The 25,208-nt window shown below is 39.3% G+C and overlaps 1 protein-coding gene across 2 annotated transcripts in view; it reads right to left on the bottom strand.

Annotated features, from left to right (window-relative positions):
• The window catches only part of LOC138176686 (mitogen-activated protein kinase kinase kinase kinase 4-like), a 228,437-nt gene that overhangs the window by 102,971 nt on the left and 100,258 nt on the right, over window positions 1-25,208 (bottom strand). For both annotated transcript variants that reach the window (XM_069107490.1, XM_069107491.1), the window contains exons 4-6: window positions 16,839-16,964; window positions 5,250-5,360; window positions 3,992-4,082 (exon numbers count right to left, since the gene is read on the bottom strand). In XM_069107490.1, the coding sequence (XP_068963591.1) occupies window positions 3,992-4,082; window positions 5,250-5,360; window positions 16,839-16,964 (328 nt within the window). The remainder of the gene's footprint in view (window positions 1-3,991; window positions 4,083-5,249; window positions 5,361-16,838; window positions 16,965-25,208) is intronic.

The following is a 25,208-nucleotide window of genomic DNA, read 5'->3' as shown; positions in this document are numbered from 1 at the left end:
CTCTAAAAGTTAATCGTGGGATGCTTTGGAAAGAGTGGCATTAGCAACTGTGGGATACATTCATCTGTGGGATACATTAGAAGGAGCTTGGCATGGTGGTCTCGGACACAGAGAAAATGTCTGGGCTGCTCAGCTTGGAAAAAAGGCAGTCTTTTTCTGAAGGAGGGGGGAAGGGGAAAACCTTTTGAGGACTTTTTCGGTTTTAGGCATATGAAAGTTGATGAAAAAATGTTCCCATCTGTACTAAGAAGAGAGGGAAGGGACCCAAGAGGAAGCAGGGGGGATTGAGGTTTGTGCTTAGGGAGCTCTTGCCAAGCACAAGGATTATGGGATGTTGGAACATTACCACTGGACGTTGTAGAATGGCCTTTTCTAGAAGGTTTCAGAAATAGGTTAGATCAGGGCTTAGCAACCTCCTGAGCAGGACCATATATTTAGAGCTAGGAGGGTATCTTGAAGACCATTGAGTCTAATCCCCTCATTTTACATGTAGCCAATCTGAGGTCCTTGAGCTATCAACCCAGGAGGCTGTGTCCCTGCTGCAGAGTCACCTTTTCTTCATTACTGGTGACATGACTTTGTCTGAGAGAGAAGCAGGATCGATTGCCCTCCCAGGCCCTGTGTCTCACTCACTTCTCTGCCCCCCTTAGTTATACGACTTCCTAGGGAGGGCTTCAGTTTACTCATCTGTAACCCAATCACCACTAGTGCTATAGAGGAACAATACTGCTAGCAATAATAGGAAACCACACACAAAAAAATCTCAGACAAGACCCACGGTCTGTCAGCAATCTTGCTTTGCCAGAAACAACGAAGCCGAGGAAGGGGCTGATGCCGTTATCATCCATTTTTGCTAAGCTTTAGGGATCAAATGGAAAATCTTTGATTCCTACTGAACAGTGGTCATCTTTATGGAGTTAACAGTGCCCACCTTCATGAAGTTGCCCCCCAAGTGGGGGAGAGCCCAAAAAGTGAGGCAGACATTGAGTTTCCTGAGCAACCAGCTGACCCCACCCCCACAACACTTGCCCATGGCATTGTCCACATGCCCAAACAATTGGCCAGGTCTCTAAGGAGAAGTAGCCAGTTTCACCTGATGACCATCAACTTGCCCATGGTGCTTTTCTATTCTGAGCTAATACTGGGCTGTCACTCCAGATTTTACTCTTATTCTGAATTTGGACCTCAGCTTTGTATTGAATGCTTAACCTCCATTTCTTGGCCCTGCCCTAGACTTTGTTCATAGGAACACAGAATCGTAGAGTATATGAGTCTCTGAGGCCATGTAGTTCAATGTCCCAATTTCATGCAGGAAATCTTAGGTTTTTCAAGTTGGTTCGGGAAACTTAGAGATCATCTAATTCAATCTATTCATTTTATCCATTTATTCAGTTATGGAAACGGAAGCCTAAGGAGGTGATGTAACACAGGGTTGCTCAGATAACAACAGGCCATGCTGAGATTTGAACCTGGGTCTGCTCAGTTCACAGTCAGTGTTCCTGTCACTACTCTATTACTTCATGCTTGTTAGGTGGTGACAAAGGCTCTCCTCGAACACTACCAATAACAGGGAGCTCACTACCTTATTCCAGCAAAAAGGAATGGGTTGCCTTGTAAGGCACTGACCTGAAATTTCTCTCTTTGCATCTTCCAACCATTGGTCCCTCGTTGTGCCCAATGGGGCCATGCAGAATAAAGCTAATCCTTTTATTACTCAGGCAACGCTTGAAATCTTTCCTTGGTGATAGTTACCATGTACCCCTATAAGTCTTTTCCAGGCTAGAAATCCCCAGTTCCTGCAACACTTTCTCATATTTTTAAAGAATGATGTCTTTTAATTTTTTCTTTCATTAATTAAAAAAAAAAACACATTAAATTGATGAGAAACAACGTAGTGGTAGAGAGCTGACCTTGGAGCCAGAAAGACTTTGGTCCAAATCCTGATTCTGACCCATATTGTCTGTGTGACTTTGGCTAAGTCACTTAAACTCACCCCCAGGGCCCTAGGCAAGTTGTAAATAAGGTAGGGGGAGTTTCCTTAACTGGTAATTCCCAACTCTGATGAAATTACAGGGCAAGCCTCTACTTCTAATCAAATGTTATTGATGACTTTTGTCTTTACATCCCAAACATCCAGTAGTATGCTGGTAAATATTTAACCATAGGCTCTACTGAAAGCTGGAACGCAAGCACACACACAAACACTTTTAAATTTAATCTGCATCACTAACATTTTCCTCATCACTTTCTTAAGTCCAGACAATCAACAAAAAATAAACCAACCCTTGATTTGCAGCATTTGCCAGTTTTCAAGTGTAAATGCTCATCCCCAGCATTTAACAATTGGCTTTTGTTTTTAGGAGCTAATATTAGACAGAGGGGCATACCCTTGCAAACATTGCCCCCACCCCCAACAACCTTCTCTTTGTCTTATAGCCCTCCCTACTCTAACTGCTGTCTTCTAAGAAATTAAGATAACCAACATTTTAAGAACTGTGTGTAAAATGTGAGTCAAACTCTGAAGGGGCCGCATCAGGGGTCTCTCTCACAGAATAATGGCCAATGAGTTTGTTTGTTTGTTTGTCTTTTCCTAACCAATTCACCTAGCATGTCAGAGGCCCTTTTAGATACTCCCAGCTTCTTGGATGTATTCCTGTTGTTTGGGGTTGTCAGAAATATGACGTCTGGATAAGTGAGGTCTTACTGTATGTTCAAACTATAGGGCCATGCCCTTTGGTTCAGTATGATATCCACACTGTTTGTTTGGGACTTAGAGGAATCTGGGTGACCTTCACAATTTTCCACACTGAATTTCTGAAGATTGTGGCTTTCAGGAATCGAGAAGATAACACATTTTTCTGGAATTACTTTTCCACCTGATACACATTTACAGTCATTTATTTCGAGGACAAACATGCTTACAACCTTCTATTCCCTCAATAAGAACTCCATGGAGCATGTGCTCACAGAGAGCATAAAATGCAGCTCTCGAGCTATTTGGACATTTTTTAAGCTGCAGACAAACCCCCAAGACTGTGTAGGATGGAAAGCCATTAGGGAGAGGCCTTGTTGGGATAGGATCTGAGATCAGTGACTGTTCGGTTTGCAGGTGATTAGCTGGTATTAAATAAAGCTGCCTTAAAGAACAAGGCTCCCTTAAATCCTCCTACTCCCACCCCAGGCCTTCTGAATATGTAATGAGAAAAGCCTGGAGTAGTCCTAACTCTAGTACTTGCTAACTCTGTGTCCTCCAGGACTGGGCAAATCACAACTTCCCTGGGCCTCAGTTTCCTCCTCTTTAAAATGAGACTACAGGGCCTCTGAGATCCTTTCTAGCTCTTTGAGGACAGGCACTGTTTCCATTTTGTTTGGCACATAGAAGGCACTTATATACTTGTTGATTGGTCCAATGCCTACACGATATCAAACAATTTGTTGGGTTGGTCCTAGAAGGAAAAAAAAATCAACTCCCAATTACCTAGGAGTTTATGGTGACAAAGCACTTTCACGTGGCTGCTTTTATTGGATAGTCTCCACCACCCTGGGAGGATAATGCAAATATCTTTAAACAGGTAAGGCTCTGAGAGGGGAGATGATTTGGCAAAGAATAACTGAATTTAGAGTTGGGAGTTTAGCCAAGTCCGGAAGGGCCCTTAAGGGATTATTTAGCCAAATCTCTCTATTTTGGAGATGAAGAAACTAGGGACCAGATGGGTGAAGTGGACTTGTCTAAGATCATGCAGTATTAGAGTTACTATTTGAACCCAGGCCATCAGACTCCAAGTACAGAACTTTCCCCCCTCCACTACGAGGCCACGTTATAGAAGAGTAAGCTCCAAATGAGAGCTCTCTCCCTTGCTAACATTTTGACAGTCTGAAGACAGTGATGGTAACACACATACGTGAACCAGGTGTTTTATAGCCATCTTTACATTCAGTTCTATGTAAGTGTTTAATATCTGCCTCCTCCAGCTTCTACAAGAAGACTCACCCAGTTTTACTTCGGCATTTTCGGTCAAGAGGACATTTTGTCCTTTGATGTCTCGGTGAATGACATGGTGCATGTGAAGATGGGAAAGACCCTGCAGGAAAAATCACATCATTGTCACCATTCCCTCTCCTAGGAGCATTGGGCCCCAGATGCTCTCACTCGAACATAGCAGGGGCTCAGGAAATGTTTGCTGAGCTGAGATGACCATACAACGTGGGTACCTAACTCTAACTCCTGATACAAGCTTTTTGCTAAGAGAAATAACTCAGGCTTAGATTTTTCAGACTGAATTCTTTAGGTGACAAGTTTTCAGAAATAGTTCTGTGGACTTTTGAGAAAGGACACCGAGAAAGACTACTCAGGAAAGACAAAGAAAATCTCATAGACCTTTGTGCCTCCATGGACTATGGCGCCTCTGTCCTCTCTGAAAGGGAAAAAAGTTGGCTGGCTTAATTGGCTATCCAGATATCCCCTGGATCTTACCTCATTCAAGCCCAGTTACTAATATTTCTTGGTCAGTTTTTGAAGGCTGAGAAATTAGGAAATATGGAAATTCATTTTAGAATGGCTTGAATTTGAATTGACTTACTAGACTGACTCTCTCCTCCCCAACACTGAAGCCATCCCACTCCAGCTACTTGGGGCACTGTGAGAGATGATGATCGAAGGCAGAGCAAGCCCTGCCCTGCCTAACTCCTGTTCTCAGTTCTTGGGTGCTCCCATCTTCCTAGGCCACAGGTTGGGCCAGCCAGGGCTTTGGGTTTCTCCAAGTCCCTGGCAGCTACTGCACTGAAAGCGAAATGGAATACAGCTGCTTTGTAAGTCTCTTTTTTTCAGATGGAGAAAGAAGGGAGGGGGCTCATTGTCTGTCTGTGTGCAAAAAGGTAGTGGGACAGTTGCAAACTTTTCTGAAAAAATAGCAGGCTGAAGAGGCTACCCTACTCCATTTGCAGGATTTGGTGTTTAAGTTCACATTCAATCACGATATTACAGAGTGGGATCATCTCCCCTTCTGCTTTTATCTTTCTAAATGGGAGACATCTCATGTTTTTCGGCTGTCTGCCTGCACTCATCACCCTCCTTCCTCCCTTCCTTCCAGTTCCAATCCATAATCTTTTGTCGTTCACAGTTACTTTTCTACCAGTCCTAGCCCTTTCCCCCACCCCCTTCCCAGTCCCATTACATATTTATATTTTTTAAAACCTCTCCCCAGGCTCCTTCAATAACCAGAGGGAATAGTAACTGCCCAATGACTCACCCTTAGGACCTCCCGGCAGATGTAAGAAATCCAGTCTTCTTTAAAGGAGTTACCCTTGGTCTTCTTCACTAAATCGGTCACTGAGCCTGCCCCACAGTACTCCATAACCAGCTGGAGGGAGGGAGGGAAGAACAAGGTAACATCAGAGGCCAGAAGCACTTCCCGCAACATCCCTGGAAGACATCTCATTCAGGTGACCTAGAGTCTGGTGAAACAGTAGGACATTCACCTTCTCTTAGGATCTCCAGAACAGGCTTAAGAATCCACAAGGAAAGACACTCCCAGTTCCCAAAGCCAGAAAAGCTTAAACTGTTTAAGTAAATCCTGCCTCAGACGATTATTAGCTGTGTGACCCTGCCTAAGACATTTAGGTAGCACAGTGGATAGAGTGCCTGGTCTGGAATTGGGAAGACCTGAGATCACATGTGGCCTTAGACATTTAACTAGCTGTGTGACCTTAAGTGAGTCACTTAACCTCTGTTAGCCTCAGTTATTAGCTATCTCCCAGGGCTATGAGGTTCGAATGAGATAATTGTAAAGTGCTTAGTAAACCCCATATAAATGTTGTTATTATTCTTAACTGGAGGGCTTTTATTTGCCCAACCCTCCCCCAACAGAATTAGGAGAAAAGAGTAGAAACTGAAAGAGATTACATTGATTTGACATAAGAAAAAAATGCTATAGAATAACTGGCACCATCCCAATGAGGACAGGATGGCCTAGGAAGGATAGTAACGTACTTTTATTTAGTGCTTAGATAAACCTGTAGATAAACCAGTGTAAACCTGGCCTTGCTACGTCGTTGCCTCAAGCAAAACCAGACTAATCCCCTCTACCAGACCGCCCATCTAGTGTTGGGAGAGAGTAATCTTATCTCCCTTAATCAAATTCAATAATGTGTGTAAAGCACTTTGTCAATCCTTAAAGCCCTATTTAAATGAGAGCTAATTATAGTCATTAAGTTTTCCCTTCCCCAGGCTATAAACATCCCTTTTTCCTTCCACCCCACTTCATATAGCACTAACCTCACCATCAGGGTTGCTTTTCCAGATGCCCTTCAGCCCATCAATGTCCAATCTAAAATTCAGTGCTCAGAACAGGTTGGATCTGACTGGGGCAGGGTATAGTGGGACAGTCAGCATCCTAGACCTAGATGCTCTCTGCCTTATTTAATGTCACCTAAGGTGACAGACCTTAAATTTGTATTGGGGCAAATAAATCTTTGACTGCTACAATATATCCCATAATGTCTGCTATGTAACTTTATATCCCACTGGGTTGGCACAGTAGATAGAGAGCTGGGCCTAGAGTCAGGAAGACCTGAATTAAAATTCGGCCTCAGACGTTTACTAGATGTGTGACCCTAGGTGAGTCACTTTACCTCTGTCTGCCTCAATTTCGTCCTCTGAGAAGTGGAGATATTAACATCATCTACCTGCCTCCCAGAGTTGTTCTGAGAATCAAATGAGATAATATTTGTAAAATGATTACTTAGTCCTGTGCCTGCCACACAGGAGGCAATTAACAAATGTGTGGTGTTTGATGGATTTAAGACTTAAAATAGCAAATGGGATCTTTTCTTTTAGTGAATAAATTACAATTGCTTGCTAGGAACTTATCCAGAGAAAGGTGAAAATTCTTTGTAGGAAAGACTATAGTCCTCCCTCAAAGTGATTGACCTATTTAGAAGATAAAGAAAACTCACTACCTTGCATTCATTGTTTTCTGCTTACTATGTAATTTCACTCATAAATTACCTTCCTAAATTAATTGTGATAATGCTCAACTCAATCCAAGTTAACTAAGTTTGTTTATTTATTTATTTAGTGCTCTAGTTCACATGTAACCATAGATTTCCCCAGGTTCCAGAGAAAGGAGAGCCTTCTCTTCCCATCCTTGCCATACTATTCACCTATCTCTGCCCTAGGAACTAGAAAATGGAAATAATATTAGTAAACATTAAAGACAGGACTTTTTTGGGAAAAAGGGAAATCTTCTAAAATATCTTTGCAACATCTGGAGCACTACCACCTCATCTTTGGTTCTGAAATCTTCCCTAGATGTTTGGGCATAGTCACCCAATTTCCCACTAGCTGAACTGGGATTGTAGACCTCTGCATTACTCAGAGAGCTTAGTAGAGAATGATTAATCCTTGGTGTTGCCATACAATGTGTGGTACATACCACAGAAAATTTAGAAGTTGCCACTTCCCCTGCCTCCTTCCCTATTAGCTGACTGGAGATCTTAGACCTCTGTTCTTGTCTAATTGGTAGAGACCCAATTTCCAAACACATGTCTAAATAACATCCCATATCACCTCCTATCCTCCAGATAAATCTATGGGTATAAAGAATATTCTTCAGTAAACTTAATTAAGCCATGTGAGTTCTGTGGTGTGAACTTTCTTTAACTGGTGGTTCGTTTATTAAGAAATTATTAACTTAGGGGCAGCTAGATGACTCAGTGAATAAACCACCAGCCCTGGAGTCAGGAAGACATGAGTTCAAATCTGACTTCAGACACTTGACACTTACTAGCTGTTGTGACCTTGGGCAAGTCACTTAACCCCAATTTCGGCTGCCTTCCCCCCTTCAAAAAAAAGAAATTATTAACTTAGAGGACCATTGTAGGAAATAATATGGTTAGGGGAATCTGACCAATTTCCCTTTTCAATTATTTTCTGTGGACCCCCCCAAAATAACTCTGACTCCTAATGTAAAAAAGAAGTAGGGCAGTATTTCAACATGACACACTACTGACTCATCCTGCTACATAACTTAAGTTATTAATTGTGTCAACTAATTTCTTTGTTGATTCATTGTGGTTTTCTAAGTAATCTATCATGTTATTTACAAACAGGTAGTTTTGCCTCCTCTTTGCCAATATTTATGCTTTTAATTTTTCTCTTTTTTTATTGCTATCACTAGCATTTTGGAAATATGTCCAATAACAACTCGCTAGTGTGGAGCTAGAGAACATCTGGAGAAGATGAACTAAAAGAAAAAAAAGTTTTTACAGAAGAACAAGAGGGAAGGGAGGAGGGAGTATAGAGGAGAGGTCATTATTTGGCATGTTCTAGAAATACTAGTGATAGAAGTAAGGCAAGAAAAAGAAGGAAATTAAAGGCGCTGTCATTGGCAAAGTGAAGACAAAATATTTCTATTTTCAGATGATATAATGATTCATCTAGGAAACCCTAGAGAATCATCAAGGGAACTAACTGAAATAAATAATAGCAATTAATAGCCAAGTAAAGCAGCAGAATATAAAATCCACTCCCCCCCCCCCCCCGCCCCTGAACATTAGCATTTCTTCACTAAAATAACTACAAAATGCATAAACTATCTGGGAGTCAATCTGGCAAAATATACTCAAGACATATAATTACACTACACTCTTTAAAGAAATAAAAAATAACCTCAATAATTGGAGGGATAGTTATTGCTCAGGTTAAGCCACCTCAATGCAATAAAAATTATGATACTGCGTAAATGAATTTACAAATTTATTGCCACATCAATCAAGCTACAAAGTTTGCTTGGTACCAAGCATCAAATAAACAAAGTGTATTCTACCAAGGGCATACTTTATAGAGCTAGACAAAATAATAACAGACTTCAAATTATATTATAAAGCAGTAACCATAAAAGGTAGTTAGTACTTGCAAAAAAATTAAAATCTACATAAGTGAACAGGTTTTTCTAAAGCTAATTAATAGAACTGAGAAGATAAGCAAACACTAGAAATAATCAAACTCAGTAACTTAAATGTTTGATAAACCCAGTTGGGGGGATAACTCCATATTAGACTAGCACTAATGGGAATGTTGGAAAGTGGTCTGGAAGAAATTAGGTTGCAACCAACATCTTATTTCATATATTATAGTAATATGTTCAAAATGTCTGAATTATAAAAGGTCATACTGTTAAAAAAAATAGAAGAGAACAAGGTCAGATACTTTTCAAAGCTGTGGCTAGAGGGAGACTACATAACCAAACAAGAGACAGAAGAAATGATAAAAGATAAAATAGAACGTTTTTTTTAGTACATGAAATTGGAAAGGTTTTGCACAAACGAAATCAATGTAACAATAGTAAAAAGGAAAACTGAGAACTGGAAAAACATTGTTTCGAATATTTTTGAGAACTATCTGATATCTAAGCTATATAGGGAATAAATATGTAAGACCAAGGATAGTCTCCAGTTCATGTTCTCAAAGACCTTTTCCTTCATCTTGGACCTCCTCAATCTATTCTCTGTATATCTTCGGATTTTTCTTATAGGATCATAGACCTAGAAATGGAAAGGATTTCAGAAAATAAAATCTGAATGAGACACTTTCAAGAATTTTAAGGCCTAAAGTGGACTGATCTAATCCAAAGACCTAATTTTACAGATGAGGATCTCTTCTAGGAAAATCTGAGTTAAAATCCAGCCTCATACACTTCCTCTCTGTGTAACCCTGGGCAAGTCATATAACCGCTACTTGCCTCAGTTTCCTCTTGTGGAAAATGGAGATGATAATAGCACCTACTCCCCACCCCCAGGCTTTTTGTGAGGATCAAATAAGACAATATTTTGGAAGCCCTTCCTTAGTACCATGCCTGGTACATAGTAGGTGCTTAATAAATGCTTATTTCCTTCCATCCTTCCTTCTGTCCTTGAAGCACATATAGTCAAGCTGGGAGGGTGAAACAAAGATGCATGAAACCTTTAAAGAACAGCTAAGATAGAAATTATGTAGTTGTAGCTTGGAGTGTACCAGGAATTCAGAGAAGGAGGAAATTGTGTGAATGAGAGGAGTGGGAAATAGTTTTTGAGACATGGTATTTGAGCAGCTGAACCTTGAAGGATGAGTTTATCTCCAGATAAACTGAGAGAAAGAGGGGAAATCATTCAGTATGGGAAGGGTATAAGCAAATGTATAGAGACAAGAATGAATATGGCACAAATGAACTACATTGAAGATAACAGTTTGATCAGAATTGAGGGAGTATGGTGGGGAGTAGAGGGAAATGAACATCTATAGTGAAAAGAGAGTCAGACTAAGGGAGATAAGTGAAAACCAGCCTAAGGAACCTCAACTTCCACCTCAGAGCTGTGTCCTTAAGGTATTTGTTTTTTTGTCTGACTCTATGATGGGGACAAGGGGGCCTTCAACTGCTTGGTTATTTTTCCCAAGAGATTAGCAAACTCACTCTGGGAAAAAAAATCAATTGCATTCCTGCAGGGTAAGTCCTTCCAAATGGGACTGCTGCCAAGGTGGGTCCATTTTAGGCCTTAAAAGTCTTGATAGTGTCTCATTCAGATTTTATTTTCTTAATAAACCCAATTTCTCAGGAAATCTATTTTTGCCGCCACTGAATTGACTGCATGGCTGGCTAGTTTTTCATCCTCAGGCACTAAATTCCCTAACTAGTGCCCTGACCAATGTGTAGGAGAATAGAGTTATATTAGTCAACCTTTATTTTAATAGCAGATGTTATTTCAGATAAAAGAGAAAAACATATATTTATACTTATTTGCTAATGCCATTAAACTACTTTGTCAATAAAAAAAACCCTTAGACTTTTCTGAATGTAGCCAACTCTTGATTATTTATGCTAATGAAGGGGAACAGATACATGGATAAACCACAAACAATCGCTAATCCAAAACCCATTTCTATTTGGCTTTGGAATAGTAAATGAATGCTTTCCAGCACATTTACTCCTAAGTGTAGTTTGCACATACTTCAGTTTTCAATGAACCTATGATCACATGAATGTAGCCATTCCATCTATCAGTCTAGCTCACAATTCATCCAAATCTTTGCAGCCTTTAGGATTCTTGTCCATGTCCTTCCAAAAACACTCTATAGATGATCCAGCCAACATGCTGGGAGCCTTTCCTCTAGGTCTTTTTATATTTTGTGGGGAATGGTGAAATCTGCAAGCCATCTATTCATTAGGCCCCTCCCTGCTCTAATGATGATTCTAACTCTTTTTCTGATCATACATTAATACATCTTAAGTATAGGTCACCACTGGAAATGTCACTATTAATCAACAAACAAGCATTTATTAAATGCTTACTACACGTTGGGCATGCTAGGCACTAGAAATACAAAGAAAGGCAAAAATATACTCTGCAGCCTGCTTGTTCCCATCATATGTTTCTCCATTGCCCTTTGCAACCTGGAATGCAGCATTCCAATATTTGAAGCCATACAGAAGCAGTGGGAGAACATCTGTGCTGAAAGGATGGATCTTTGTGTTGGGAAGCTGTTTGGGATCAATTAAAAGCCCTGCACAACTTCCCAAGTGCAGCTGAGCTCTCCTCTCTTTTTTCTATGCAGTTCTTGGCCCTGCTCATTATCTGTCTGCATACACTGTCCCAGATATAGATATTAATGAACTAAATCAATGGACTAGCCAGTGGAGACAATAGGCATCGTTCACCCTTTTAGTTTCTTCTCTATAGTCTGTTGGACTGATCTATTCAGAACAATCCTAGATCTCATCAGGAGGTCCTTTAACATTCTTGGGTTTGATGTAGTCGGCACAATACCACACACAAAGGGGAACATCTGGAGGACCTCACCAAGACTGACATGGAATCATTCTTTCCTTTGCACCCTGCACAAGCCATATTCCATGACAGCAGTGACACTTCAATTGCAATTAACAATCACAGAGCCATTGCATCTATTTATCGCTGTGATTGTATTTATCAAAGAATCTTGTATGACCTTAGTACATGCATGAGAGGTTCCTTATTGGAAGAGAAACTTTAGGTTGAATTTTTCTCTACTGAATCAAATATTGGGGGTTTTTGGTAGAAACAACCAATAACAAAGGCATCTTATATTTTTTTTCACTTTATAGTCAGTTATGCAACTGCTATAGAGAATCATTTATCAAAGCCTGCTTGTTTTCTTTTCACATTTTCACATTATTGCTAAGCATAAAGATTATTCTCATAAAAAGGAATGAATGAATTAAAAAGCATTAATTGCTGTGTTCAAAGCAATGAGAAAGTAGCCATATGGGTTGGAAGTTAGTGATGTTCTTGGTTGTTTCTGGGCATTTGTGTTTGTAGTGACTGTTTCCTTTCTACTTCCAGAGGGGAAAAATATTTTCAAGATTGTATGGCAACCACCATGAATTTCTCAACTTGTATTTGATATGGTCCAGCCACTCTTTCCAATTCCATTTTCTCAACTGCCATTTCTACTCCTTATGTGGCACAGCAAAGTTATCAAGGTCCAAAGGTGGGGGTGGTTCCCCTCCACTGATGATAGAAATAGATCACAGTAGAGAAGATGACAAAGTTTTTTCCCCCTTTTTATGTCTGTTAGTTGTCCTATGAGTTTTGTCTTTTAAATTTCTTAAACCTGAGTCATATTCTCCAACACTGGTTTTTTTTTTTTAACTATCCTTGACCTGCCTTCAACTTTGCATAAAAGTCAATAATTATCAAAGAATATACTGACCTGATTTGGAGAGTGTTGTGGACTTCTTGATAGGATTTTTTTTACTTCTCCTTTGGCAACAGATAACATAAGCTTTAACTATTTTCAGGGCATTTCTTCTTACCTTTCACCTCACATTGAAATCAACCACATCAACTCCTTTGTTCGTATGAGTACTAAAAGAAGCATTTTTGGCTCAAGTGAACACTACTGGAAGGCAGACATATCATGTCCTTGATGTGCTGAGTGTCAGGTGAAGGTCAAGATTTAACATTCTATGAAGATAACCAAGATGGTGGCTCCAAGCCTATGGATTCCCCAAATATGATGATGTAGGAACTAGAGAATAGGTGGCTCAATTTGAATAGTGTGAGACATTCCTTCAAAAGAGAGGGAAATAAATGGTGGGAAATTCAACACTGGATCAGAATCTTGGGAACCCTAGGGAGAGGAACCATTCACCAAAACGGCCAACGAGGAGTTGATACCCAAGGTAAGGAAATGGTAAGAGTCTCTAACTGCCCTTGATGATTTCAAATAAACTGGGCCAGATGAATTACCTCCTCAGGTACTTAAAGAGGATATGATTACTGCACTATCAGTAATATTTTAAAGATCCAGAAGAAAGGGAAAGGCATCGTAGTACTGGAGAAGGACAAATGTTTTGGTTTTCCCAAAGGGGAAGATAATATAGTCTGCAAAGTATAAATCACTAATCCTGATTTCAGTCCCTAGGGAAAATCTTAGACTAGATCATTAAAAAGGTGATTAATGAATGACGAAAAAAGGAAGGGGTGCGTATGAAGAGTCATCATGACTCTTTCAAGGATAGATCATCCCCAAGTAAATTTGTCTTCCTTGGGTTACTAAACTGTTAGATCAGAAGAATGCTTTAGAGTTAGTTTATTCAGATTTGAGCAAAACATTGGATTAAATCTTTCTTAATATTCTTGTGGAAAAAATGGAGAGGTGTGGATTGGACAGCAATACAGTAAGTTGGATTCAGCATTGGTTGCATGTTTGGACTCAAAGTTAATAGTTAATAGTTTTGTGTCAACTTGGAAGGAGAGCTTCAGTGGAGAGCCCCAGGGACCTATGCTTGGCCTTGGGCTATTTAACATTCTTATCAATGACTAGCAAAAAGGAATAGATGGAATGTTTATCAGATTTGGAAATGACACAAAGTTGGGAGGGACAGCTAATGTACTAGGATCAGCTTCTTAAACTGAGGGTCAAAACCCCATATGGATCATGAACAATTTGGCAAGAATAAAAGGTTTCTGAATGTGCAACAACCAAAATTTAATTAAAAATCAAAAGTATAATGAATCTGAGTTGTTTCTAGCATGTTGCATCTCAAACTTCACTGAACACAAAGCATGTGCACTTTGCACTTCACATGCCATCAAGTCGTGCAACGACAACAAATGCTGCCACAATGCGAAAAGGGGTGGCAAGTAGAAAAAGTTTAAGAAGCCCTGTAGTAGGTGACAAAGTCAGGATCTAAAAGGATCTTACCAGGCTAGAGCATTGGGCTAAATTTAACAAGTTGAAATTCAATAGGGATATATATGAAGTCTTACACTTGGGTTCAGAAAAACAGCTCCATGATGGTGACAGATATGGTTAGTGGCTTCACTGAGAAAGGCATCTGGGGGTTTTAGCAAACTGCAAGCTCAATAGGATTCAGCAGTGTGATGAGGAAACCAAGAAAGCTCATGTGATCTTTGCCTGTATCATGAGAGACCTAGCTTCTGGGAAAGGGGAGAAAGGGGACGTGATCATCCAGCTGTGCTCTTCCCTGGTCAGACAACATCTGGAGGTTTCAGTGTTGGGCACCACTTATTAAGAACAACATTAATAAGCTCAAGAATGTCCAGGGGAGAACAGCCAAGATATGGGAATCAGTTGAAAGAACTGGGGATGTTTAGCATGGAGAAGAGAAGACTCAGGAGAGACATGACAGCAGTCTTCTAGTATCTGAAGGGCTGCCATGTGGAAGAGAAGTTTAGACTTGTTTTGCTTGTCTCCAAAGAACAGGACCAGGAGAAATAGGCAAGAGTTGGGAAGAGGGTGATTTCAGCTTGGTGTTTAACATTTAGAACTACCCCTGGGTGGGTGGTTCTCCATTCTTGGAAGGTCTTCATGAAGAGGCTGGATGACTACTTTCTAGGAATGCTATGGCTTATAGGCTTACCAAATTGTGCTGGTAGGGACATTAGAGAACATTTAGTCGACATCATTCACCTCCAGGGTAATGAACCTGAGGCCCAGAGAATGATTAAGGTCACATAGGCAGGAAGGGGGAGAGTTGAGGTTTGAACCCATGGTCGCTGACACCAAAGCCAGGGTTCTTTTCACTGAACAAAACTGTCTCCAGATTCTGTCATGTATAGGTGATGGGGATTCTTTTACTAGTATGTGTTGGACTAGATGGCTGTTGATGTTCCTTCTAGCTCTAAAATTTTGTGACTGTGAAGAAGAAGAACTGTGAACTTAAATAGACCCTCTATAATCTGGCTACATCACCTGATCTAGCTGGCAGAGTTCTGAACCCCTTCCAGTTATTTTGTCTTACATGTCCCTGGATTATTGGCAAGAAAGGGTGGACTTTTCTATGTAAGCTATCTGTCACCTCTAGAAATAATTTATTCACTTAGTACTACTAAGAATATAAAACTCAATATAGGAAATAATATTATTTTTTAGCCTTAGAAGAGTTTAAGATTCTAGGGAGAGAGGAAATCTCTCAGACAATCAGTGAATCAGTCAACAATGTTTACAGAAATGACTATAGTAAATTATTTGGGGCAATAGAAGGGAGGAAAATGAGATCAGAAGATATGTACAGACAAACTGCATGTACCTAAAAGCAGAGATACCAAGAGTAAGACGCTAATGGCAATGGTTTGAGCAATGGAGTCTAAATAACTGAATATTACATATATATGTATGTATGTATGTATGCACACACATATATACATATATATGTATCATGTATACTTTGTTGTATTAGAAAGTATAGTGTAGAGGGCACAACAAAGTTACTATTTGCTAACTGCGTCATTGATAAGACTGTTCAGCACAATCTTGGAGATGGAGACAAAGCTATAGGAGATCTGGCTAAATGTTAACGGAACCCAGGCTATGCCGTGTAGGGCATGGCTTTTTCAATTAGTCTCTGATCCTAGCTTGTTTTCTTGTGAATTGCTAATTTCACTTATACTTCAGGGCAACACAGATAATGGTTGATTAAGGGCCCTGGCTAATTAGGTTTCACTTAATTGAAGTTTTACCTTAATTCCTATCTCATTAATTTGGAATCTTTAATTATATGGACAAGAGAAGGGCTATTTTGCTATCCCTCATCATTTTGGGGAAAGGCCTTGCTAATTAGTTAGCAGCATAACCAAAAGTGTGTGTGTGTGAAATGGTTAACAACAATTACAATAACAATAATAACAGCTAACACTTGGTGCCAAACACTGAGTAATATACACTTTATCTTATCTTATCATTGTCTTATTTGATCCTTACTATAACCCCAGGAGGTAGGTGCTATGACTAAAACTGAGGCAAAGATTAAGAGCCTTGCTTGGGGTCACACAGCTTGTAAGCACCTGAGGCCAGATTTGATGGCAGGTCTTGCTGACTCCAGGCCCAGCACTCTAGCCACTGCACCACCTAGCTGCAAAACTTAAGAGTATAAACATTTCAAATATTTTAGCAGCACCCACATTCATACAAACAAAATTCTAATTACAAACTATTCATTATTTGTTGGTCATTATTTATTATTTTTTTATAATTATTTATTACTTATTGGTCATTATTTGTCAATCCACCAGGACGACTACTTGGTATTACCTTGTTTATCACTAACTGTGGTTATTATATGTGCTTAAGGTTTGATCATTAATGGAATATTCTTGATTCTCAACTCGTAGCAAGCTTGGATTACTGGCTTCTCTCTGGGCTCTAATCTGAATTCTCTTAATCCAATTTAATTCAATAAATATTTATAAAGGGCTTACTATGTGCAAGTCACTATGCTATGTAGTGGGGATATAAAAACAAAAATAAAACAGTATGGCCTCAGAGGGATTACATTCTACTAGGATGTTCCCACACATACCCAGAGCTGATCATCATGGCCAGAAAGATTTTTCTTTATGAATGCACCATAGTAGGTAGCAATGTTCCTGTGATGGGAATATTTCTTAAGCATGTTGATTTCCATTTTGATTTCCTCTTCTTCATCCTGTACAACAAGAACAGACATTGAGTTTTATTGTCAATTCTGTACCACATGCCTCAAAGGTTATTAGCTGTTGGATATCAAAAGAGAAAGAAAGCGTAAGAACTGTACCAAGTTACACCAAGGGCCAATGAGATCTATATGATTACTATAAATTAATGAAGCAGATAGGTGTCAGGGGGCAGAATTTGTAGAACAGTTTCTATTTGGTTTCTATCATATAGAGTTATGTTTTAGGGGACATGAGTTGTTAATAGATTCAGTCCCTATCCCTGCTGTATAATGGGGTACTTACTTCCATTCATTGGTGTTAAAACTACTTCTTTTAAAAGCTTTAAGGAATATACCTAGCTGAGAACAATGTATATCAAATAGAAAGAGTTCCCAGACTGAAAATTAGGATACCTAGATTCTAATTCTGCTGATTGGCTCCAGGCAAGTCACTTAATCTCTCCAAGGGCCCTCAGGAAAAAATTGGTGGAAGAATGACAATACTAAAGGTGCTGCTATAAATATCTTGTTATATATAGATCTTTCTGTCATTTGCTTTGTTGGGGTATAGGCCCAGTAATGGGATCCCTGCCTCAAAGTTTATGAACAGTTTAGTGATTTATCTCACACGATTCCATAATGCTTTTGCAGAATGATTACACAGTTCACAGGTCCATCAACAAAGTATTGAGGTGCTTTTCTTCCTAGAACCCATCCCAAACTGATGATTTTTTTTTCATCTTTGCCAATTTTGGGGGTGAAGGCTTGGTGCTTTTTATTTGCATATCTTTTTAATTAATTATTTGGTGATACATTACTGTCAATTTTTATTTTACATTATTGTCAATCATTTGCATTTCTTCATTTGAAAACAGTTTGCTCAACTCTTTCAACTACTTATCTATTGAGTAATGGCTCTTGGTTTTATAGAGGGTATTCCAAAAGCCTTTACACAATTTTAAGTTATTAAAGCTTTTAAAATTGGGATAATTCCACTGAAGACCAAATCAAAAGACAGGGTGGTGGGATAAATGGGATTTCAAGACACACACTCTTACCTGCACTGGACAAGGGACATGTAAAAAGGATTATAGTAGTAAAAATTTTTTTAAAAATAGGCTTGTTTTACAGGAAATAGTACTATCTCTGCTGACTTAGACTCAGATTCCCATGTCTCTACTTTTCTAAGTTATTAAAGCTTAAATTTCATTAAAACTTTTAGTACACCCTGAATAATTGTGTCAATTCCCTATGTGTGTTGAATATCAGATTTTTCTCATAGCTATATGAAACAAAACTTATTGTTTTCCCTCCCCTGAAATGACAGTCTCTATTATGCTGGTCACATTGATTTTGTTCATGCGAAAGCTTTTTAATTCTTTTAAACAAAATGATCTATCTTATCTCTTAGGATTTCTATAATCCTTGCTTGGTTGAGAATTTCCTCTCTATGCATAGCTATGAAAGCTATCTGATTTTGTTGTCTTCTAATTTTTTAATGACATGACCTTTTATATTCATTTGCATATCTACTTTGAGCTCATTTCAGTACATGGTGTAAAATGCTGGTCCAAATCTAAAGTCTGCCAAGCCGCTTTCCAATTTTCAGAAAATTTCTTGTTGATTCATTTCACTAGTAATTTCTTTTCTTTTATTCATCAAATACTGGCTTCAGCTGCTTCTGGGTCTTTCTTATCTAGGTTTTTTTTTTTTCTCATTGACCTTTTCTATTCCAATATAATAGGATTTGATGGAGGGAAAAATAAACAATAACTGTGAATGTTAGTGGTATGAACTCATTTGATGCTTACTGTTTTGTAATGTAGATTTTGACTCATCTTCCTATGTTCAAATCTGGCCTCAGGCCCTTACTAGCTATGTGACCCTGTGCAAATCACTTAACCCTGTTTGCCTCAGTTCTTCATTGTAAAATGAGCGGGAGAGGGAAACAGTAAACCATTTCAATATTTTTGCCAAGAAAACCCCAAAGGGGGTCACAAAGAGTCAGACACAATTAAAAACCAACTGAACAAGAACTGTATGTATGTAGATGTGGGTTGGTTTTTTTTTTTTTTTTACAAGGAACGATTCTATCTCTTCTGCCTTTCTTAGGTTCAGATACAAGTCTTCTACCTCTCTAGACCAGCTTGCTAATTTTTCTCTACTTTTACAACTATAATTCTTTTTATACTTCCCTTGCCCAGTGCAAGTAAGAGCGTGAATACTGAAATCTCATTTATCCCACAACTCTACTCTTGATTTGGTCTTCAGTGGTAGCATCCCAATTTCAAGAAACACTAATTCCTCTCCTTCCCTTCTCCTCTAAGATCTTTCTGAAAACCTAATACCATTATTTTTCTCTTTATTCTTTCAATAACCTTTAGATGAACTGAGATTCCAAACAGACAGTAAGTAGACTTGTGTTCTCCCTTAGTATATGAGGAATCATTACAACATTATTGAGTCATGTGGATTCGTCTCAAGCTATGAGGACATGATTACTTGTCTTAAGTTTCTTTTGTATGCCGTATTTTTATTTCAAACATCATGTTCAGTACTGATTTTCTTAAAAGAAAGACTTAAATATCAATAATTCTGTTAAAAGCTCCTGTTTTTCCCCCTTTAAGGTTAATCTTAACTTTGCAGGAAAAATTATCCTTGAGTGCAAACCATTTTTTATTGCTTCTTGGTTTCTTTCATTTCTTTCCCTGGACAGTTCAGATAGGAGTTCCTTGGTACATGAGCTATCTTTTCCTGGCTGCTTATGATATTTTCTTTCTGACCTAGATACTCTGGAGCCTGGGGACTAAATTTCCGGCTATGTTCAACCAATGGTCTATCTTTGGTGGAGTTCTGAGGATTCTCTCAATCTGCATTTTGTCAACTAGTTACAATATTTATGGTCAATTTTATCTTATGATTTCCCAAAATATAGCACTTAAACTTTTTTTTTCAAATCACGAGTTTCTGGAAGGCTAATAATTCATAGATGTCTCATTTAATTCTGTATTTTGGTCAATTGTCTTAGCTTGTTGAAACCTCATGTGTTATTTCAATTTGGTTGTCTCTTGATGGTTCTAATATTTCTTGTTGGATGACTGAACTTTTGTGTTTCATTTCAATTTTCTCTTTTAAGAGTATCTTCAAATTTTTTGTATTTATGCCTTTTGTTTTTTATACCATAGCCATTTCTAAATGTGCACCCCATACAACCATATGATAAATCCTCCCTTGTAAGAAAGAAAAACAGTTCTGTAAAAGTGACTAATAAGGGGCAACTAGGTGAGGCAGTGAATAGAGCACCTGCCCTGGAGTCAGGAGGACCTGAGTCCAAATCTGTCCTCAGATACTTAACACTTACTAGTTGTGTGACCTTGGGCAAGTCACTTAACCCCAATTGCCCTGAACTCTCTCCTCCAAAAAGCAAAAAACTGACTAATAAAATGACTGTGCTGGATAGCATATGCAATATTCTTCACCGATAGGCCCCTTCTCTCCACTTTTCTAAAGAGAAGAGGAAAGTATATTTTATCATCTGTTTTCCAGGAATAATACTGGTCATTGCAACTAATCTGAGCTGACCTTCCTTTAAGTGTTGATTTCATCTACATCATTGTGGTCACTGTGAGAACCAGGTTCTTCTGGTCCATCTTACTTTGTTCTATACTAGTTCATATAGGTTTTCCTATATTTCTTTGAATCCCTCACATTTGTTATTTCTTACACTGAATGTTCCATTGCACAGATACATCATGATTTATTTAGCCATATCTCAATCAATGAGAACCCATTTTGTTTCCAAGTTTATTTGGTTTTTGTTACCATGCAAATGTCTACTGCTCTGTTAAATGAGAACATACACAAATAGTATACAAATATTTATACAAATAGTATAAAATATATAAAAAGCAAGTAGGCTCTATGGATAGTAATCCAACTGTATATACATCATAGTCTGCAAATAGTCATTTTTTATTCACTTGGCTTTTCCTGCATGTATCCATACATATATTCCTCCATATATATCCATGCCTATTATTAAGGGAAACACTTATTGGTAATTATGGACCTCTTTTAGAAAGCTTTTAAGTGTTCCTGCACTTGCTATAATCAGTACAACAATGTCCACCAACTATATCACCATCTATAGACAGCCACTCTTCCTTTTGGTCCCTCCCTGCGGCCAACACGTTTTATTTTATGCCTTGCCTGGTATTTATAATCAGAGGGTTTTTGAACAACATTATTTTTGTTGTTGCTTCTTTCAAGGAATCTTGGATAATTTTCACATGTGGCTTGGAGATATCTTGTGGGAGGAAAATCTTTAAGGCGGCATTATGTTTGCCTGAATCAAATCCTTTTTTATACTTAACAAACAACAAAACAGCGGCTTCTTGCATTCTCTGCACTTTGGGGGTAATTCTGTTACTGTATAGAGGTGGTCTCCTGTAGATCATCTGTAAAAATCTTCCTGTTCCCTTCTCATATCCTCATCACATATTTCCTTAATAAGCTTTGATTATTTATATTAAAACGGTGTAAAAACAGAAAAGAAAGTATTTGAGTTAAGAGTTATTGATCATGTCTTCATTGTCTTTTGGGGGAAGTTATAATCTGGCATCTTTTAGATAACTGATCCCTCTGAAAACTGTCACCTTCAGCATCCAAGATGTGTATAATGAATGGGCCTAGTCTAACTTGTCTTCTACTCTGTGTTTCCATTAATGCCTGTTCTACTATTTCTACTTTGTAAGCAGCACCCTGAGTTAGGTTGTCAGAGTCTGTGCATGGTAGACTGACTCCCCATCACTGATGGAAAGAAACATTTGTTACAGTCATCCCGAGAGACCTTTTCTATTTTTATCTATGTATTTTTCTTCTTCCAATTTCATCCTTACATGTTCTTGGGCTGATATGACTTAAATAGGTCTTTAGCCAAATTTTCATCAGCCTTGTTTTCCCCTGTACCCCTTCTTGCTGTTTCCTAAGAAGATAGTGCAAGAGGCCAGGACAAGCCAAGAAGATATCCCAGATTGTCTAGTTCAGAGTCTAAGCACAATGGAGGAGGAAGGGGGCAAATTAGAGGGTGATTCTTCACTTGATAAAAGTATGCACCTCAATAGCAAAATCCACGACAGCATTTCTAGAAATTTAATTATCACAAACTTTTGAAGCACACTTGTCTTATATGAAGCAAGGCAAAGCTATAGGGTTCACTCGGAGGATGAATTTTGTGTCAGTATTAAATATGCTGTTGGCCACCAAAATGGCAAAAGAAGCTTTTCTCCTTGTGTGGCAATAATTAGGTCAAGCACCACCCAATGGAAAATTCATTAAAGGGTTAGCCGCTAATATCCTCCAGCATCCTTAGCATTTTGTATAATTGCATTTACTTTCTAGTCTGGAAGAAAAACCTATCTTTTGGAGGTAATGATGGGACCGGGCCCCTTAACAGAGAGCAATAAAGCTAATGAGGAATCACCTCCTTTCTCAGCCCAGTGTCTAGGATGCAATAGAAGAGGGAATCCTGGAAGGCCTGGATTACTGTACAACCTGAGGCTCCCTCAAATACAAACAGCCAACCTGCCTGGCTGCCTGCCTTCCTTCCCACCTTCTGCCCAAGGTGGAACAGGCCTGAAGGGGAACACTGGAGGAAGTAAAGGAAAGCCCTCTCCCCCAGATACAATAAGATCCCAAAGGCCTCCAACTCCATTTCACCCCTCTTGCATGGTGATGCCTTCTGCTCCTGGGAAGGGCAGCCTCTTTACTATTCTACTTCACAGTGGCTATTCATTGATCTGGAAAATACACTGCTCTTCCAAAGATACCTGTAGAGGCTTTCTCTGGAGCTAGTATTTTTACATACCTAAGAGAATAAATAATATTACTGAGCTTGATTCTCTCCATACAAAAAAGGCATGGCTCTTGGGATAGACCAAAGTTCCAGACCTCAGACACATATTAACCGTGTGACTTTGAATGAAGCATTTTGCCTCAGTTTCCTCCTCTGTAAAATAAAAAAAAGTTGACCTAAGATGGCATCTGAGGACCCTTCTAGCTCTAGATCTAGAATCCTCTGAGCCTATTAAATCCCATCCAAACCTCTTAACTCTTGGCCTACTGCTGTTTCTGGTACATTGGAAATTAATAAATTAAACCGCATGGGTGCGTTCTGTTTCTAAACAAAACCCAGTTAGACTTTGCCATCACTAATTCACATCTAAGTACACACCATTGACAGAAATAGCATGGGGTGTAGTTCCCACAACTCTTATCCCTGAGGATTCCAGATGACTGACTTGAGAGAGATGAGATGCTTCCTAAATGTTTTTTCTTGACTCGCTAGTGTAGCTGGTTCTTTATTTAAGGGTCATTTTTCTAAGTGAATAATATGTGACCAAGGAGAAAGACTATAATTCCAGGGGAAATGCACTAGAAAAACTTACCAAAGAGCTGTTCCCTTAATCTCCCCCCCCCCAACAGGAAAAGTCTGGTCAGATTGGTTTGGAAAGCCCTGCTATATGCCTTTGTCAGTTAACAGGAAGACAGCCTTTGTGAGAGGATGCTAGTTGAGAGACTCAGAAGGGATTTGAAAGAGATCTCAGCCAAAGCTCCCATGGCCAACCCTCCAGCTTCTCTCCTTGAGACCCTGCACATGGGGGCAACATTTCCTGAGTTGGGCCCAGTTAGGCTTCTGTTGTGGTCACAGCCAGCATTCCATCAGGAGAAGGAAGTGAGGGTTTACTTGCTATTGTTCAGCAAGTGACCCCTTTTGGGATTTCCTTGGCAAAGATACTGGAGTGGTTTGCTATTTCCTTCTCCAACTCATTTTACAGATGAGGAAACTGAGGCAAATAGGGTTATGTGACTTGACCAGGGTCACACAGCAAGTAAGTGTCTGAGGTCGGATTTGAACTTGGGAATATGAGTCTTCCTGATTCCTGTCCTGGTACTATATTCACTGAATCACCAAACTGCCCCCTGAGGATTTACTTTAGAGGCAAAGAAACTAGATACCTCCCCTACCGCAGCCATTGCCCATAACTCCAGAGAGTTGGTATATGGTAGTTTGGGTAGGCTTTGGGGGCAGGGAAGAGGTGAGGATAAGGGGCAGGAGAAAGACTTAGAAAAACTAATGACAAAAATATATCAAATCAAATGAGAGAAGGCTGTTTGATTTTTGTCTGTGTATCCCCAGTGCCTGGCACATCATAAATGCTTCTTGAATTGAAATCAAGTAGATTGATTGCAATGGGTTTTTCTCTTCACCCTGTACCATATAATCTGGTAAATCTGATCATATACTGATTTGATCTAGTCTCTAATTATTTCTGAATCCTGCTTCTGATACTTAATACCTGTGTGGGTCACCTTCAAGCTCTTGATTCATATGATCCTGTGACTCTGGGCCAGTCCCTCTCCCTTCTTGGGCCTCAGTTTCCCCCTTTGTAAAATGAGGGGGGGTATACTAGTTGGTCTCTGAGCTCCTTCCAGCTCATACAGTAACAATAGCCCACATTTATATAACACCTTCAGTGCAAAGCACGACAAATATGTTATCTCACATGATCCTCACAGCAACCCTATGAGGGTCCTCAAGATCTAGGATCCTAAAAGGTACCCTTTCTGGGCCTCAGTTTCCATCTCTGTAAAATAAGGGAGCTGGAGTAGATGGACGCTAAAGTCCCTGCCCAGCTGGAGTGGAAGCTCTTTGAAGGTGGAGGCTTGTGTTTTGGGCTTCTATTTTGAGTCATAAGAGGTGGCTTGTAGGGTTCCTTAGGTTATACTCCTGAGACAGCTGCTCCTAGTCTTTCCTAGGACTAGCCATGAACTTGAGTCCTGAGAAATGCTGGTCTTTTTCTGCCCACAAACTCACACTGGAAAATCACTTCTTAGGGTCCTAGTTCTAGAGCTGGAAGTGCCTTCATACAGCAGTAAGTCCAGCCCCCTCATTTTACTGAGAGGGAAACTGAGGCCCAAGAAGTTTAAGTGACTTGCTCAGAGTTACACAGCTACTAAGTGTCTGAGGTAGGATTTGAATCCAGGCCTTCCTAATTCCAGGTTCGGTACTCTATCCACTATACCTTTAATAGGGCTAAGATCTTCAAATTTATAAAGCTGACATCAAAAGCTTCTCTGTCCCTACTGGGACATGATTAAAATGATTCATGGTCTTGGGAAAGAACATTCTGTCAGAGAGCAGAATATTATTCTCAATTTAAACTAATAGTCCTAATGAAAATGACCAGATGCTTA

This window comes from Petaurus breviceps, unplaced genomic scaffold, assembly GCF_028583685.1.
Source record: "Petaurus breviceps papuanus isolate PSGF00001 unplaced genomic scaffold, PetGlider_PUasm1.0 90133, whole genome shotgun sequence".
NCBI classification, from domain to species: Eukaryota; Metazoa; Chordata; class Mammalia; order Diprotodontia; family Petauridae; genus Petaurus; species Petaurus breviceps.
The sequence above is the reverse complement of the archived record's forward strand: the minus strand, read 5'-3'. Positions and strand labels throughout refer to the sequence as shown.